Consider the following 19,030-nt stretch of genomic DNA (forward strand, 5'->3'; position numbering starts at 1 on the left):
TCCTCACATTTTGCTTTCTTGATCTCTTTTTCTTTGGAATGTTTTTTGTTGGTATCTCCTGTACAATATTGTGAATCTATCTATCAAATCCAATCCCTTAAATCTATTTATTATCTGATGGTTTTCCTTATTTTTTCAAATTAAGTGTAAATTTTGCAATAATAAGAAACTCATGTATGATCCAGAATTAGCTTCAGTTCTTCATTTAAGTGACTGAATAGAGCTTCTCCACCTTTGGCTGTAAAGCATATAATGAATCTGATTTCTATATTAACCATCTGATGATGCCCGTATGTAGAGTCACTTTTGGGTTTTTGAAAGAGTGTTTGCTATCTTGACAAAACAATATTAATAGTCTCTGCCCTGCCCTCATTTTGTATCCCAAGGCCAAATCTACCTGTCATTCTAATTATCTTTTGATTTCCTACTTTAGCATTCTAATCTCCTAAAATAAAAGTGACTTTTCCTAGAAGTGTTATTCCTAGAAGATATTGTAGGTGCTTCATAGAACTGATCAACTTTGTCCTCTTCAGTATTGGTATTTGGAGCACAGACTTATATTGCCATGATATTAAATGGTTTATCTTGGATTCAAACAGATATCATCCTGGCATTTTTCAGAATATATTCCAATATTTTTTTTCTCACTCTTTTAATTACTATGAGGGCTACTCCATTTTTTTTCCTCCTGAGGGATCATTGCCCACAAGAGTATAAATAGTGATAATCTGAATTAAATTCATCCACTCCTGCCCATTTAAATCCACTCTACCCAAGATGTTGATGTTGAATCTTTCCATTTCCTTTATGATCACAAGATCACTGCAGTTTGCAGTGATTCATAAATTTTGAATACACTAGAATTAAGAGGAGTTGATGGAGAATTCCAGTAAAGGAAATGATTTTAGTTCGTACTTAAAAAAAGAAAGAAAAGCAGTACTTGGAGCAGAGGATGGAGACCATTCTAGGATTGAATGACAGCCACAGAAAATATCCAGAGCAAAACAATGAACTATCTTGTTCCTGGAACTGCTAGAAGGCCAGTATCACTGGATCAAAGAATATGTGATAAGGAATAAGGTGTTAACACACTGGAAGTTTAGGAGGGCTATGAAGGCTCTGAATATCAAAGAGGGCATTTTACCTTGATTCTGAAAAAAATCACTTTAGTGGCTGAATAGAAGGATGGATTGGAATGAAGAGAGATTTTGGATAGGCAAACCCACCAAAAATAGTCCAGAGGTAAGATAATGAAGGTTTTTACTAGAATAAAGATGGTGTCATATGAGATAAGGGGCCTATTTGTGTGATATTGCAAAGGTGACACTGACAATTCTTGACAAAAGGTTAAGAAATTGGGTGTGACAGATGAGTAGGTGAGAATGACTTCTAGGTTGTGAGGTGGAAACACAGAGAATGGTATTGCTATCCAGAGCAATAAAGGTAGGAATGAGGGAAATTTTAGAGGAAAAAGTGATGATTTCAGTTTTGGACATGGTAAATTTAAGATGTCTATTGCACATCCAGTTCAAAATGTTTAAAAGGCAGTGAGAGATGCAAGACAGAAGATCAGAAGAGATCTACCACAATATAAATGGAAAGAATAAAATTAAAATATTTGTGGCACCCCTTTTTGTAGTGGCTAGAAAGTGGAAATTGAATGGATGCCCATCACTTGGAGAATGGCTGAATAAATTGTGGTATATGAATATGAATGTTATGGAATATTATTGTTATGTAAGAAATCACCAGCAGGATGATTTCAGAAAGGCCTGAAGAGACTTACAAGAACTGATGCTGGGTGAAATGAGCAGGCCCAGGAGATCATTATATACTTCAACAACAATACTATATGATGATCAATTCTGATGGATATGGCTCTCTTCAACAATGAGACGAACCAAATCAGTTCCATTTATTCAATACTGAAGAGAACTAGCTACACCCAGCAAAAGAACTCTGGGAAATGAATGTGAACTACAACATAGCATTTTACTCCCTTTGTTTTTGTCCGTTTGTATTTTTGATTTCCTTCTCAGGTTAATTTTACCTTATTTCTAAGTCCGATTTTTCTTGTGCAGCAAAATAACTGTAAGGATATATATACATATATTGTATTTAACATATACGTTAACATATTTAACATGTATTGGTCCACCTGCCATCTAGGGGAGGGAGTAGGGAAAAAGAGGGGAAAAGTTGGAACATAAGGTTTTGCAAGGGTCACTGCTGAAAAAATTATCCATATATCTTGTAAATAAAAAACTATAATAAAAAATTAAAAGAAAGAAAGAACACAATCAAAAACATAACAAAAGTATAAAGATTAAGCAGGATTTGAATGAAATAAAAAGACAGCTCTAACTTATCCCTTCAGGATCCGCTGATGTTAAACAATGCACATTTATTCTGAATTTTTCATCTATCTTTCTATATTCTAAATTTTTCATGTATCTATCTATATATACATATACATAAATAACATGTCATAAGGAATAGCTTCCTGAGAGGGAAAAGAGGATAGACAAATGATAATGCTGATGGCAACAATTGATCATTAAGGTGATATGAGAAAGACGATAGCAGTTAGGAATAAAAAGAGAAGACCAATCAGAACAATCAGTTTATAAGCCTACTTAAAATTCACCAACCTTGTTAAAGACCCAGATTTCTCCATTTACTGTGGGCCTTGGTACACCATGACCATTGTAGTGAAAGAGTACCCGCTCTTCCTTGGCATTTCGGCGCAGGGATGTGCAAAGCTTCTTGACTTCATCCACTGTTGGATCAAGACTTTGTTTGTAGCGGGCCTATTGAAGTAGAAGAAATTTTAAAATTATAATGCATTCCAAAATACATATATTACTCTATAAAACTCAGGATTCCTTTTGATATTGATCATAATTTTTTTCCAGGTAAAACTAAATAATCAAGACTATTATTCTATCAGTCTGTCATGCGGTATTCAAGTCAAGAAATGATGATGTTATTCATACTAAATATTTTTAAAGTTAAAATGACAAAAATGCTGGATTTGTCTGCTACCTTTCTACAGATGAATGTTGGAAACATATTAGTATAGAAAGTACCTGAAGCAGTTAAACACTTGAATGGTTGCAAAGGTGAGAACAGAAATTAAGAAGCATGGAAGAATCAGTTAAACACTGTAATATTTACAAAGGTGAGAACAGATATTAAGAATCATGCAAAAAAAGCCTGCTACATAAAACTTATCTTCTTTATGAGGAATTCCAACATCAATAACAATGCCAATTTGAATTCTGATAAGAATGTATGATCATACAACCATACAAGAAAAATATTAGCTGTTTCAGAGAAACTGGGAAATACTGTATAAAACAGAATAAAGTCTGAACCAGATATAACATTGTTATTATATAAAAACACAAAAACCAACAATTCTAGATGACCAATTATAATGCCAATTGACGTCTGATACATGTAATATATAATGTCCGAGCTAGCTCTCTGGAGGGCCTCAGGATCAGTCAGAGTCAGGATCAGTCAAAGTCCTTGGTCTTTTGGAAGAGAAGTAATGGAGTCAGACAAGCTGCCAACTAGCTCATTAAAGATGAATTCTGGACTTTCTAGTTTGGAGCCTGAAGTCTTCTCTCTTCAGTATGCTGGGGCAGAAAGACTCTGATCTCTCTCCCTCAGCCCTCCAATCCTTGCCTACGATTATCTCACCGCCACATATTCAGCAAGCTCCAGTCTTGAGAAGAGCCACCACATCACCATATCACCTAAGTATATGCTTATAAAACCATTATCTCTCATTGAGTAGGTACTTAGCCTTAAGTAATCTGCAGTCTTAGATTCAAATACACCTTTTCAGAGTTCCAGCCCTCTATAGTAATGGATTCAGATAATAGAATGATATATATATATATATATATATATATATATATATATATATATATATATATATATATATTTCTCGGACATCATAAAAGTAGGAATTTGTTTTTCTTAGCTATGTATATTGGGGGGAGGGGTTCATTCTTACACAATGTTAGAAGGATGAAGTAAGAAGAAAACATAATTCTTTGTTCATGGAAAAAAATTAAATTAGAAAACATCTTAAAGAAATTTTAAAGTGTATTAATAGTTAAAAGATAAACAATATTACCTATGAGTGTACTAAGACAGTTGAGGAATGCAACTGTCAATCCATGAAATACTGTATTTTAAAGTGAGGAAGACCTATATGAGACACTTACTAGCTGTGTGACCCTGAAGAATTCATTTAACAATTGTATGCTTTAGTTTCTTTAAGTGTAAAATAGGGATAATACAGCCACCAAACCTACAAGGGGGTCAGGAGGAAGAATATGAAATAAAGTATGAAAAGACTTTGAGAAACTTAAAATGTTATATAAATATTACAATTTTTTTTTTTACTTCTTAAAAGGGCTACAAATATTAAAAGTACTCTACAAATTGAAAAGTATCATCACAATGTAAAATAAGGATGTATTTTTCTCATTTTGGAACTTTTTATTGTTAGTCTCTATTTCAATCTCATTGAAAAAAATATTCAAAATTTCTACTAGATATATGAGACACTGCTTTTCACAGAACAATTACATACCACAAGTCATACATCTGAGAGAGAATCAAAAGATGGAGGCAGGATAGAAAAATCGAAGGCAACAACAAAGTTTAGGTTAAAGATCTTGCATTCAAAACAAAACTCTCCTACTTGTGATTTTGAACAAGTCACTTAACTTTCCTGCAATAAAAAGCTCTGGAGATAAGATGCTAATGCTGTTACAAGAAATGTGGTAGAAAGGAAAAAAACTTTTAAAAACAGCTGTATTAGTTTGATTTAGTTTGTTACCTTCTGAAATTTGTTAATATAAGTTATACTTTAAATTCCAGTTCTGCTGGACATGTGTGGGTTTTGTGGAGGTTTGGGTTCACCATAGGGTGAATCTTACAATTTTTTGAAGGGAAAAGGAAAGAGGAATGCAGGTGATTTAGGAAGGACTGATTTGTAAGGGAAATTAAAGGTCGCATGGTGTTAGGAAGGTGAAAGAAAGACTTTTGGAAGTAGGTGAAGAGGTGGGGGAAGGAGTCACCCACCCCCACTGCCTTCTGCTACTTTACCAAAGGAGCATCTGGGAAGGAAAGTTCTTTAAGGAGATTGTTTAAGTATGTAGTCATGGGGAAAGAGAAAGTTGGAAATGGGTGGATTTGGGAAGAAACCTGATATTGGGAAACTGATGGGTTAAATCTTGAAAAGGATCCCCATGTAGGAAATTGAGTGGGGAACCTGAGGGAAGTTTTTCCTAGGGGTCAGGAGTGGGGGAAGGGTGGCCAGGTGGAATCCTCTTCTCCCCTCTCCTCTCTAAGTATGTTCCTGCCGCTTTTTTTCTTATCTGATTGCGGCAGTGCAGCAAAGTGTGATTTTTAAGGACATGCTTACTTTAGATAATTGATTGAATATTTGTTTCTTGATACATAAATGTTTTTTTTGGTTAAAAGAGATATGGTCATAAATGTGATCCATACTTTGGTCTGAGTATTTCTAAAAGTTTAATTGCTATGTTAAAAAACCCTTGAATTCTTTTATGTGGAATTGGGTATTTTGTATAAAGTTTAAATTGATTGTATTGGGTCATCCTGAGGTTATTTAAAGGCCTCTGAACATAATAGTTTTTTTTTTTTTTTGTCCTTTTGAAAATTTTTGATTGGACAATATGCAATTTGGGATGTTTTTCTATGTATTGGGTATTTTAAAAGCAAACTGATTTGTATGTACAATGTTCACTCATGTAACATCTACTTAGATATGATAATTGTTCTAAGTTGTGAACTTAACTGAGGCGAAATTTCTTTCTGTTATTACTGTAAGTTATGATAACTGTTTAAGATTTATCAGAAATTTGACTAATGACATTTGTTATTGGAGGTAAAAGTTTTTGGGCTTAGAGTTAATTAGCTAATGCTATTTGGGAGTTTTAAAGCTCCACCCTGTGACAGTTACTGGGACAATTGATTGATAAGCTGTTAAAACTCAACTGCTTATGTTTCTTCTTGAATTTTTTCCTTTTGTAACTGATCTCTCTCTGATCAGACCAATGGTCAATAGAACTGTTATTGTATCCTAAATGCTTGGGCAACTGAGTATTTCGCCTGGTCATCTGTCTGTTACTGGATATTTGTGTTTTGTTCCTTTAAGGTTTCTACATGATAAGTGGACAATTAACAGGGGTCTGTAAGACTGCACCCATTTGCTTGGCCTGTAAAGCAAACTCATCTCTTCACATAGGAAACTGCTAGCCAATTTATTTTGGCCTCCTCATGTTTTGCAACAGTCTGGTGAACTGAGTCTTTCTATCTGAGACTGATCCAATCTTTATGTGTTAGATTTGTGTTTTTGTTCTAGATTTTGGTCAAATTACAGATATTGACTTGCTTCTGGAACCTGGATCAGCTTTGATCAGCCTTGATTGTCAGCATGACGCACCCACTCTACAAGGAATGAGAACCTCCTATCACTTCACAGCCTGAAGCAGCAGTTTTAAAATGAGACCATGGACTTCACCCTGCATCGAGTATACTTTGGACTGATATGAGGGACTTTGGGAATGGTTGATGACTGACTGTTAAACCTTACCTGGATCATCTATTACTGTGTGTTTAAGATTTGATATGGATTTGTTAAAACTGTAATTATTGCTGTTATGTTTGAGGGCTTTGAAGGAAATGCTACTGTATTAGTCTGTTATGTATAGGGATTTTGATTTGCTCTTGGGATTTATATGGGGAATGGTCATTTCATAATTCCTTTCCGTGAGAGGGGAGGTAGAGATAGAACATTGGGGAAACTGGTATATTTTTTCAAAATTCCAAAAAGAATCGGAACCCTTAGCTCCTATTCATTTTGCCTTAAGCACTTTTGCCCCACCCCCTCCTCATATCCATACAAGGTCTGGTCTCAGGTATTGCCCCCTCGCATTCAGTAGATAAGCTTTGGGTGAATCAATGACAGGATTATTGTGGCCCCATATTTCAGGATCATCATACCCTCTGGCTGCAGGAACACCCAATGACGGGATTATTGTGGGCCCGTTTTCCAGAAGCACACCCCGGAAGTTTGATGCTGGGGTGCTGGGATGGATGCCGCCCACATAGCCTAAGACAGGGGTTCTGCCCTTTTCTGGCCTTTTAAAGTCGGATTACTTGGGTACTGAATATGGATGCCGGCCACATAGCCTAAGACAGGCCTCCCACCCATATATAAATAAAGAAAGGGGGATATGCCAGAGACCATGTCCTTGGAGGCAGGAGACAAAGAGCTAAGAAGAACATGACTATGAGTAGCAAACACCCTAAATTCCTGAGATTAGATAATGTGTGTCCCAAGAAATCGGTCATCTCCGCCCAGGATCTAGATAACAGTATACCCCAGGATTTCTGCCACACCTATGGTCCGACATTCTTCTCATTGTAACCCCCCACTCAGAAATCATATTTAATTAAACCCTCTTCATTCATTAAACAGAGACATTCACCATCTTAAATCTTGAGTTGCCTCTCTGTCTCTCCGATCCCGTTCCCAGGCACATTGCGCCTTCCCAGACTGTTGTCTTACGGACCCTTTGCTCCCCCTCGGCCCCGGCTCCCCTCGATGACCCACTGTTGATGTCCTGCTGGACAGGACACTTTCCTAGGTCTTACTTTTCATATCTATAAAAATGAGTGGATTCAGTTAAGAGGACCTTTAGGGTTTTTAAATCCCAGCTCCAAAACTATGATTCTATGATCTTATCTTAGTCAGAATTTATAGCTCAAGGAGTATGTATACATCTGATAAGATCAAAGGATATAAATGCTATACCATACACTAAGTGCTTTTGAAGGAGAAGCCGAAACAGGATTTTGACATGACAAAAGGAGAAGAATTATGTCCAGTGGGGACACAGTCATATCTGATGTTAGAAGAGCTTTTTAAAAACCCTTATTCAAGGATTTTGAATAAATTAGGACTAGATTAACTTGAATAAGTTAGGACTATATGGAAAATGGAGAATGTAAGAGATAAGACATCAACTCAAATTGTATTTCACATAACTTATTAGATTATTCCATGGACCAGAATCCAAAATCCATAAGTAAGAAACATATATGCTAAGAATTTCATTATCAAATTTTTTTAGCTTTCCCATTAAAATCATACTTCAAAGTCTAATTTCCACCACAAAAGTTTGACCAACAGTTCCCCTAGGCTCCAGAAATCTAGAAAATAATTTGGCAAAATCTAATTATAGACCAATATACCAAGGGATAAGCTTTCTTATGTTCTTATGTTCCTTAAATACCAAGATACAATCAAAGTACATGATTTAGACATAAAGGATGATACCATAAGCAAACTGGGAGAGCAAAGAATAGTATGCCTAACAAATCTATGGAGAAAGGAAGAATTTTTGATCAAACAAGAAATAAAGAATGTTATAAAATGCAAAATAGATAATTTTGTTTATATTAAATTAAAACAAGGTTTTGCACGAACAAAACCAATGCAATCAAGACAAGAAGGAAAGCAAAAAGCTGGAAACAAATGCTAAAACCAGTGTTTTTAATAAAGGCCTCATTTCTCAAATATAAAGAGAACTGAATCAATTTTTTTTTAAGAATACAAGTCATTCCCAAATTGATAAATATTATGACAACACTTTTCAGATGAAAAAATTTAAATTATCTATAGTCATAAGGAAAAAAAAATGCTCTAAATCACTACTGATTAGAGAAATGCAAATTAAAATACCAATCATTCTGGATAGCAGTTTGGAACTATGGAATCTGAAGGTAATTCAAAGCATACTATTTTCACATTTTTTTCTTTCTCATCATTTTTGTCTCTTGTTCTGAGTTTTCTTTCACACCTGGCTAATGTGGAAAAATGTTTAACATGAGTGTACATATATATAACATCAGATTGCTTGCTGTCTTGGGGAATGGATGGGAAGGAAGGAGGGGAAAAAATTTGAAGCTCAAAATCTTACAAAGATAAATGTTAAGAGTAGGTAATGAGGAAACCAAATTATCACTCTTTGCAGATGATATGAAGGTATACTTAGAGAATCCCAGATAATCAACTAAAAAACTATTAGAAGCAATCCACAACTTCAGCAAAGTTGCAGGATACAAAATAAATCCACATGAATGATCAGCATTCTTATACATCATTAATAAAAATCCAACATACCATTACACACTTGTCAGATTGGCTAAAATGACAGGAAAAAATAATAATGAATGTTGGAGGGGATGCAGGAAAACTGGGACACTGATGCATTGTTGGTGGAGTTGTGAACGAATCCAACCATTCTGGAGAGCAATCTGGAATTATGCCTAAAAAGTTATCAAACTGTGCATATCCTTTCATCCAGCAGTGTTACTTCTGGGCTTATATCCCAAAGAAATACTAAAGAAGGAAAAGGGACCTATATGTTCCAAAATGTTTGTGGCAGCCTTGTTTGTAGTGACTAGAAACTGGAAATTTAAAGGATGTCCATCAATTGGAGAATGGCTGGGTAAATTGTGGTATATGAATGTTATGGAATATTATTGTTCTGTAAGAAATGACCAGCAGGATGAATACAGAGAGACTTACATGAACTGATGCTAAGTGAAATGAGCAGAACCACCTCAACAACAATACTGTATGAAGATGTCTTCTGATGGAAGTGGATTTCTTTGACAAAGAGACCTAACTCAGTTTCAATTGATCAATAACGGACAGAAGCAGCTACACCCAAAAAAAGAACACTGGGAAATGAATGTAAACTGTTTGCATTTTTGTTTTTTTTCTGGGTTATTTCTACCTTCTAAATCCAATTCTTCCTGTACAACAAGAGAACTGTTCGGTTCTACACACATATATTGTATCTAGGATATACTGCAACATATTTAACATATATAGGATTACTTGCCATCTAGGGGAGGGATTGGAGGAGAGAGGGGAAAAATCGGAACAGAAGTGAGTGCAAGGGATAATGTTATAAAAAATTACCCTGACATAGGTTCTGTCAATAAAAAATTATTATTAAAAAAAAAAAATCCAATAGCAAGAAATACAAAAAGAAATTTCATTTAAAATAGTTGTCGATAATATAAAATATTTGGGAATCTATTTGCCAAGGGAAACTCAGCAACTATATAAGCTAAACTACAAAACACTTTCCACACAAATAGTCAGATCTAAACAATTGGAAAAATATCAAGTATTCTTGGATAGATAGAGCAAATATAATAAAGATAATAATACTCCCTAAACTATGCTATTTATTTAGTGCTATACCAATCAAACTCCCAAGAAACTATTTTATTGAAGTAGAAAAAATAACAACAAAATTCATCGGGAAGAACAAAAAGTAAAAAATTTCAAAGGAATTAATGAAGAGAAAAGCGAATGAAGATGGCCTAGCTGTACCAGATCTAAAACTATATTATAAAGTAGCAGTCATCAAAACCATTTGGTGCTGGCTAAGAAACAGAAAAATTGATCAGTAGAATAGGTTAAGTTCACTGAACAAAATAGTCAATGACTACAGCAATCTAGTATTTGACATATCCAAAGACCCCAGCTTTGGGGATAAGAATTCACTATTTAACAAAAACTGCTGGGAAAATTAGAAAATAGTATGGCAGAAACTAGGCATAGACCTACATCTAACACCCTATATCAAGAAAAGGTCGAAATGGGTTTATGATCTAGACATAAAGAACAATATTATAAACAAATTAGAAAAACACAGGATGATGTACCTCTCAGTTCTGTGGAGGAGAAAGGAATTTGTGACCAAAAAAGAACTAGAGACCATTATTAATCACAAAATAAATAATTTTGATTATATTAAGTTAAAAAGTTTTTATACAAACAAAAGTAATGCAGACAAGATTAGAAGGGAAGCAATTGTGGTATTCTTCTTCTTTTGTATGACATATGATAGTTCTCTGGGAGAGCAGGTTTCTTGGGGAGGTTTTCTGGAGGCAGCCTTAGTGTCAGTTCAAAGTAATAATCACTTCAAATGCAGCCAGCTGATAAAATCCAAACATTTATTTTCTCCTTCCAAGTCTTATCTCTTTCCTTGGGCCCCATTAACTTTCTTAGAGGCCTCTCTCCCTTCTTGGTTCCAAGAGCTCTTGCAGCTTATCTTTTGGCTCTTTCACCTCTACTCTAGCTCAACTCCAACTCAATCTCCTCCACTGACTGACTGACTGAAGCTCTAAGAGCTTCTTATATATGATCTCTTAAAGGTGTCAACCCAAAGGTTGACTCCTCCTTTAAGAGAGTGGGATTGTGGGTTTCTGATTTGTGAATCTCCCAAACTTGTGAACTCCAATGTGTGAACCCTCAAAGATGCAAATCTAAGCACATATACATTGCTTCCATCAACTCTAATGAGTTAATGCTTTGTAAGGATTCTAACAAGCAATGAACTGGGAAAATATTTTTACTTCCAAAGAATCTGATAAAGACTTCATTTCTAAAATATATAGAGAATTGACTCAAATATATAATAGTTCAAGCCATTCTCCAATTGATAAATGGCAAAAGGATAATTTAAATTATTTGTAGCCACATGAAAAGATACTCCAAATCAATATTAGAGAAATGAAAATTAAGACAACTCTGAGATACCACTACACACCTGTCAGATTAGCTAAGATAACAGGAAAAGATAATGATTAATATTGAAGAGGATGTGGGAAAACTGGGACACTAATACATTATTGGTGAAACAGTGAACGGATCCAACAATTCTGGAGAGCAGTTTGGAGCTATGCTCAAAAAGTTATCAAACTGTGCATACCCTTTGATCTAGCAGTGTTTCTACTGGGATTATATCCCAAAAAAGATCCTAAAGGAGGGAAAGAGACCCACATAGGCAAAAATGTTTGTGGCAGCCCTTTTTGTAGTGGCAAGAAACTGGAAACTGAATGGATGCCCATTAATTAGAGAATGGCTGAAAAAGTTATGGTATATGAATGCTATGGAATACTATTGTTCTTTAAGAAATGACCAGCAGAACAAATCCAATCATTCTGGAGAGCAATCTGGAATTATGCCCAAAAAGTTATCAAACTGTGCATACCCTTTGATCCAGCAGTGCTACTACTGGGCTTATACCCCAAAGAGATACTAAAGAAGGGAAAGGGACCTGTATGTGCCAAAATGTTTGTGGCAGCCCTCTTTGTAGTGGCTAGAAACTGGAAATTGAATGGATGCCCATCAATTGGAGAATGGCTGGGTAAATTGTGGTATATGAATGTTATGGAATATTATTGTTCTGTAAGAAATGACCAGCAGAATGAATACAGAGAGGCTTGGAGAGACTTACATGAACTGATGCTAAGTGAAATGAGCAGAACTAGGAGATCATTATACACTTCGACAACGATATTGTATGAGGATGTATTCTGATGGAAGTGGATTTCTTTGACAAAGAGACCTAACTCAGTTTCAATTGATAAATGATGGACAGAAGCAGCTACACTCAAAGAAAGAACATTGGGAAACGAATGTGAACTATTTGCATTTTTGTTTTTCTTCCCGGGTTATTTTTACCTTCTGAATCCAATTCTCCCTGTGCAACAAGAGAACTGTTCGGTTCTGCAAACATATACTGTATCTAGAATATACTGCAACTTATCTAACATATATAGGATTGCTTGCCATCTAGGGAAGAGGGTGGAGGGAGGGAGGGGAAAAATTGGAACAGAAACGAGTGCAAGGGATAATGTTGTAAAAAAATTACCCTGCCATGGATTCTGTCAATATAAAGTTATTATTAAATAAAATAAAATAAAATATTAAAAAACAAAAACAAAAACAAACAAAAAAACAAAAAAAAGAAATGACCAGCAGGATGATTTCAGAGAGGTCTGGATAAACTTACATGAACTAATGTTAAGTGAAATAAGCAGAACCAGGAGATCATTATACACGGCAACAAGAAGACTATATAACAATCAATTCTGATGAACATGGCTTTCTTCAACATTGAGATAATTCAAACCAGTTCCACTTGTTCAGAGATGATGAAGAGAGCCAACTATACCCAGAGAGAGAACTGTGGGAACAGAGTGTGGAACACAACATAACATTCTCAATCTCTCTGTTGTTATTTGCTTGCATTTTGTTTCTTTTTCAGTTTTTCTTTTCCTTCCTTCTTAATCTGATTTTCTTTGTGCAGCAAGATAACTGTATAAATATGTATAATACAACATAATAAATATGTATTATACAACTCATTAGAGTTGACAGATTATTGATCTGATCTTACAAGAAGATGTTTTGAGCCAGAACCTCATTGGAGTTCACAAGTATGGGAGATTCACAAAGTTAACTGTAACTTTGTGAATCCACACCTCCCTTGAAGCTCTTAGGGCCAGAGAGCACTATGGGAGAAAACCCATAATCCCTCTCTCTTGTATCCCACAATTCCTCTCTCTCGTACAAAAGAAACAGACAGAGGCTCTTGGACAGATTTCAGCAGAATTATGCCAGAAGCCCTCTCTCCAAGGGAAGAGAGATCCATTCCATTTTCCATTTGGCTGGCTGGTGGCTGAAGAAAGCAGAGGCAGAAGCAAAGGACAATCTGCAAGAGCTCTTGGAACCAAGCAAAGAGATAGGCTTCTAAGCTAACTGGGATATATTGGAGACAATAAAAGATCTGAACTTTTATCACCTGGCTGCATTTTGGGGTAATTATTGATCTGAACTGATACTAAGGCTACCTCCAGAAAATCTCCCTGAGAAACCTCCTTTCTCCCCCAGAGAGACACATTATATTATATATTTTAAAGAAGAAAAAGAACATCACATTTTGGCGCCATGACCGTGGGACTGATTCAGATCCTGATCCAGTGGAAAAGCCTCTGATCCTGATCCAGTGGAAAAAACTCCTCAACCCAGAAATTAGGGTGAGTGCAACAAAGAAATTTTGTTAAAAGAGTTAAAGTAGAATTTCATCTAAGATGGGACAGATGTTTAGAAAACAGCCTTCTGTTTCTGTTCAAGGAAAATGTTTAGAGAGCATTGTCAAAGTTATGGAAAGCCAAGGTTTAATTATAATTTTACAGCAGATCACTGAACTTTTACAAACTGTAAAGCACATATGTCCTTGTTTCTCTCTAGAAAAGGAATTGGATCTAAATGAGTGAAAATTGGTAGGAGAGGATCTTTGTCAATTCTCTAATAAAAATGGGCCTGACTCAATTTCCAAAGATATAATTAATACATATAATTTAATACAATTGGCTATAAGAAGTTATTTAAGTGTTAGAATGAAGAAAAAGAAAGTGCAGGAGGAAGAAGTGCCAACTTTACTAGGTGAAAAGGAGGACAAGTCAGATGAGAATGGAGTTAATTACAATTTTGAGTGTAATACTTGGCAGCAGGAGAAATTAGATCATTCCACATCTCATGACCCTCCCCCCTCAATTAACCCTCCATGGGTAGAAGAAGAGGGGGGAGGAAAAGAGGCAGAAACATAATCAGCATCTCCTGTAAAGCAGAATATGACAAGATTAGAAGAGGCATTAATTAAAGCAAAAAATGAAGGAGAAGATATATCTGATTTTATAAATGCATATCCTGTGATTGAAGAGCTCGACTCTTCGGGTCAAAAAGGGAGAAGATACACTCAAAGATTTGAAAAAGGGTTGCACTCTTTATGGGGCTACATCATCTTATGTGAAGATGTTACTAGATAATTTGTCTTATGAAATCTTAACCCCGAATGATTGGAAGTCCATAGCTAGAACATGTCTAGAACCGGGACAAAATTTATTGTGGCTTTCGGAGTTTCATGAATTATGTAGGATTCAAGCCCAATGCAACAGGCAAAAAGGAGCTATTGGAAAAATCACTTTTGACCAACTGGCTGGTGAAGGTCAGTATGCAGAGAGTTCAGAACAGATTTATTATCCCCTAACAGTGTATGAGCAAATTTCTAAAGCTGCAATAAAAGCTTGGAATTCATTATCCCATAACAGTGTATGAGCAAATTTCTAAAGCCACAATAAATTTTGTACCAGTTCTAGACATGTTCTAGCTATGGACTTCCAATCATTCGGGGTTAAGATTTCATAAGACAAATTATCTAGTAACATCTTCACATAAGATGATGTAGCCCCATAAAGAGTGCAACCCTTTTTCAAATCTTTAATTTTTTCCAAATTAAAAGGAGTATAAAATGTATGTTGCTGCTGCTCTTGCTCCAGTAAGAAAAGCATTTCCAAAAGTTATGCTATTACATTATATGGATGATATATTGGGATGTGCACCTGAGGAGCGAATGTTAGAAGCATGTCTACAAAAGACCATAGAAACACTAAGAAACTACAAACTTCATATTGCTACAGAAAAAATTCAAAGGCATGCTCCTTTTCAATATTTAGGAAATGAAATATATCCTAAGGCACTTACAGTACAAAAACGGTCTTTAAGAACACAGAGGTTGAACACCTTAAATGATTTCCAAAAATTAAAAGGAGTGTATCTTCTCCCTTTTTGACCCAAAGAGTCGAGCTCTTCAATCACAGGATATGCATTTATAAAATCAGATATATCTTATTTCAACATACTTAACATGTATTAGACTACCTGCCAGCTAGGGGAGAGGGTGGGGGGAAGGAGGTAAAAATTTGAAACAAAAGGTTTTGCAAGGGTCAATGTTAGAAAAATTACCCATGCATATGCTTTGCAAATAAAAAGCTTTAATTTAAAAAAAAAAAGATAAATGTTGAAATTTTTCTTTACATTTTAACTGGAAAAAGATAAAATACTTTTAAGTAAAAAAAAGAAGTACACATAAATCAGATGTATATATGTACATATTATATAAAATCAATAAGTATCAAATAATTACTACTTACTATATACTGTGCTAGGCAGGAGATTTAAATTAAAAAAAAAAAATCCCTGCATTAATTTCTGTGTATACTACTATTAAGAGTCAGAGAAGACAAAGACATACCAAAAATGCAACAAGTTCCAACAAAACACTAAGATGAACAAAACTACTTTGGGAAATTAAATACTTTATAGGGTTTTAAAGTTCACTTATCTTCATATCATGAACTCTTTTCTTGAAGTTCCTCTTTCAATTAAATATCATCTCTTAGGGACTGGCATTCTTATCATTTAAGATAGCCATTTCTATTTTTAGACATCTTAATTGCTAGGAAGTTTTTGTTTTTTGTTTTTGTCTTTTAATTACATGAGCCTAAATTTGCCTCTGTAAAATCCATTGCTTCTAATACAGTTTTGTGAGGTCAGGAAAAATGAATTCTCTTTCCTCTGCCAAATATGAAGATAGCTATCTTCTTCTGTGTTTGAAACTAAACATTCATATTTGTTTGTTTGTTTGTTTTTAAAATGGATCCTCAACTGGCTTGAATCCAGATCCTTCAACATTCTGATTACTCCAATTTAAAGTTTTTTTCAGCCTCTCAATGTACTGCAATGCCCAGAAATAATAAATACAAGTAAAGCCTGAACAATAGAAATTATCAGTTCCCTCTCATTCTCTTAATGCTAACTCACATTGGGCTTGCAGTTCATAAAAACTGCAGAACTTTTTGAGGGGAAGTATACAAGCTCTAGAATTAGAAAATCTAGCTTCAAATACTGCCTCTGATGTTTTTTATTTGTACAAGTTAAGGCATTCTATGCTAGTTTCCTCAGTGATTAAATAAAAGGTTGAACTAGGTAATTTCGAAGTTCCCTTTTGCTAGATGTATAAATCAGTGAATTTCACAGGAATGTTACACATGCAATTCACCTAATAAGAGAAATGCAGAAAACCAATGTTTTTACATTCAACTTCTAATTCATTATTTTCAGGTTCCAAACTTATTAGCCCGGCTATTTTTTTTTTTTTTTTTTTTTGGAAGCAATTCAAACTGATAGAGAATTCATCTCCCTGAGTGTAGTTATATGTATGAACAATTATTAGCAAGGGGGTAATCTTAAAGCATTTTACTATATGCCACATTTATATTAGAAGTTTCCAATTACTGGAAGACATGGTAATGGGGAAAGAATAAGACCTTTCTAACTTTCATCAATATTCTCTCCAAACAATTTATCATGAAGATACAACCCAAAAGTACTTTATAGGTTTTGAGTCATGAATCATAAAAAAAGCACAATCATATTCAGCATAGTAGCTATCTAGAAGCCCTTGTCAAACTAAAGGTATATTTTTCAAAGAGAAGCCCAGAAATCAGCATTATATCTGTAAATAAGAATTAAATATAAATTATAGTAGCAGAGACAAAATGATATCTAACAATGACAGATGATGTACCCTAAATGTGGAGAACTAGCTATGCTTTACATGTTAATTCATTTCTTCCTCACAATGACCCTTAGGTAATATTATTATCCCCATGTTACAGATGAGGAAACTGAGGCAGAGAAAGATAAGAAATTTAATCACGATCATATAGCTAGTAAACATCTGGAGTGGGATTTGAATTTAGGTTTTCCTATCCCCAAAGTTCTACCTTATCCACTGAACCACCTAGCATTGCAACAATAGAAACATTTATTTTACTGAATACATCTTACCTTATAAAACATAACTTGGTTTGACTTGAATATAAGGTGTTCTGTTTTTGTTTTCATTTTTTTTTTGAGGCAGTTAAGTGGCTTGCCCCAGGTCACATAGCTATTAAGTGTTGAGTCTAAGGCCAACAATCTTATCTATTGCACCATCTAGCTGCTCCACTTAATTGCAGATATGCTACTTACTAACTGTAATTCATATCATTTATTTTACTGAATACATCTTACCTTATAAAACATAACTTGGTTTGACTTGCAGATAAGGTGTTTTGTTTTTGTTTTTGTTTTTTGAGGCAGTTAAGTGGCTTGCCCCAGATCACACAGCTATTAAGAGTTGAGTCTAAGGCCAATAATCTTTTATCTATTGCACCATCTGGCTGCCCCACTTAATTGCAAATATGCTACTTACTAACTGTAATTCATATCAAATTATAATGCTTAAATTTTAGATCCTCATTTGTAAAATCTACATAACAATAAATACTTTTACTTCCTATTCCAACAGAGTTTTCATGACAGAAACACCATGTAAATTATAGTTTTACAGATGTATATATTATTAGGATGATGATGAAATCTATCCTCACACATTGCTCTTAGCATCTGTTGTAGACCCTTGCCTGATTCCAAGCAATTCTTAATAATTACCAAATTCACAGTCTTAAAAAATACCATAAGGGCTATCTAGGCTTACCCTAGAATGTGAATCTAATCTATCTCCTAAAAAATGTCAACTAACTTATTTGAACACCTTTCATGAGTTTCAACCTACTATCACCCAGAGAGTGCATTCTATTTTGGACATCTCTCAAGATTAGAAAGGTATATCAAGCTAATTCAGTCTTTTTGCAGCTTCCATCAATTCTCTTAGTTATGCTTTCTGGGAGAAACTTGTCATCTTCTCTTACGTGGCTAGCCTTTCATAGTGATTTGTAACAAGTCAAAATGCTTCATTCTTTCTAATTGGGTGTAGTCTTCCAGACTTTGTAAACATTATGCAATTTTTATTTAATTTTTAAATTTTAGTTTATTATCAAAAAAAAAAATGGAAAGATTGTTTTCAAAATTCACTGTTGCAAAATCTTGTGTTCCAATTTTTTTCTCTTCCCCTCTTCCAGAGAGCAAATAATCCAATATATGTTAAATGTGCAATTCCTCTCTATATATTTATACAATTATCATGCTGCACAAGAAAAATCAGATCAAAAAAAGAAAAAAAAAGAGAAAGAAAACAAAAAGCAAGCAAACAACAAAAAAAGTGAAATACTCCGTTGTGATTCATATTCAGTCTCCACAATCCTCTCTGTGGGTGCAGGTGGCTCTCTTCATCACAAGTCTAATGCAATTGGCCTGAATCACCTCATTGTTGAAAACAGTCATGTCCGTAAGAATTAATCCTTACAAAATTTTATTGTT

At 34.7% G+C, this 19,030-nt stretch overlaps 1 protein-coding gene across 3 annotated transcripts in view; it reads right to left on the bottom strand.

Moving 5' to 3' along the window:
• Positions 1-19,030, bottom strand: part of RPTOR (regulatory associated protein of MTOR complex 1) — a 551,396-nt gene that overhangs the window by 368,157 nt on the left and 164,209 nt on the right. For all 3 annotated transcript variants that reach the window (XM_051995401.1, XM_051995400.1, XM_051995399.1), the window contains exon 4: positions 2,652-2,810. In XM_051995401.1, the coding sequence (XP_051851361.1) occupies positions 2,652-2,810 (159 nt within the window). The remainder of the gene's footprint in view (positions 1-2,651; positions 2,811-19,030) is intronic.

The sequence above is a fragment of the Antechinus flavipes genome, chromosome 4 (assembly GCF_016432865.1).
Source record: "Antechinus flavipes isolate AdamAnt ecotype Samford, QLD, Australia chromosome 4, AdamAnt_v2, whole genome shotgun sequence".
Lineage (NCBI taxonomy): Eukaryota > Metazoa > Chordata > Mammalia > Dasyuromorphia > Dasyuridae > Antechinus > Antechinus flavipes.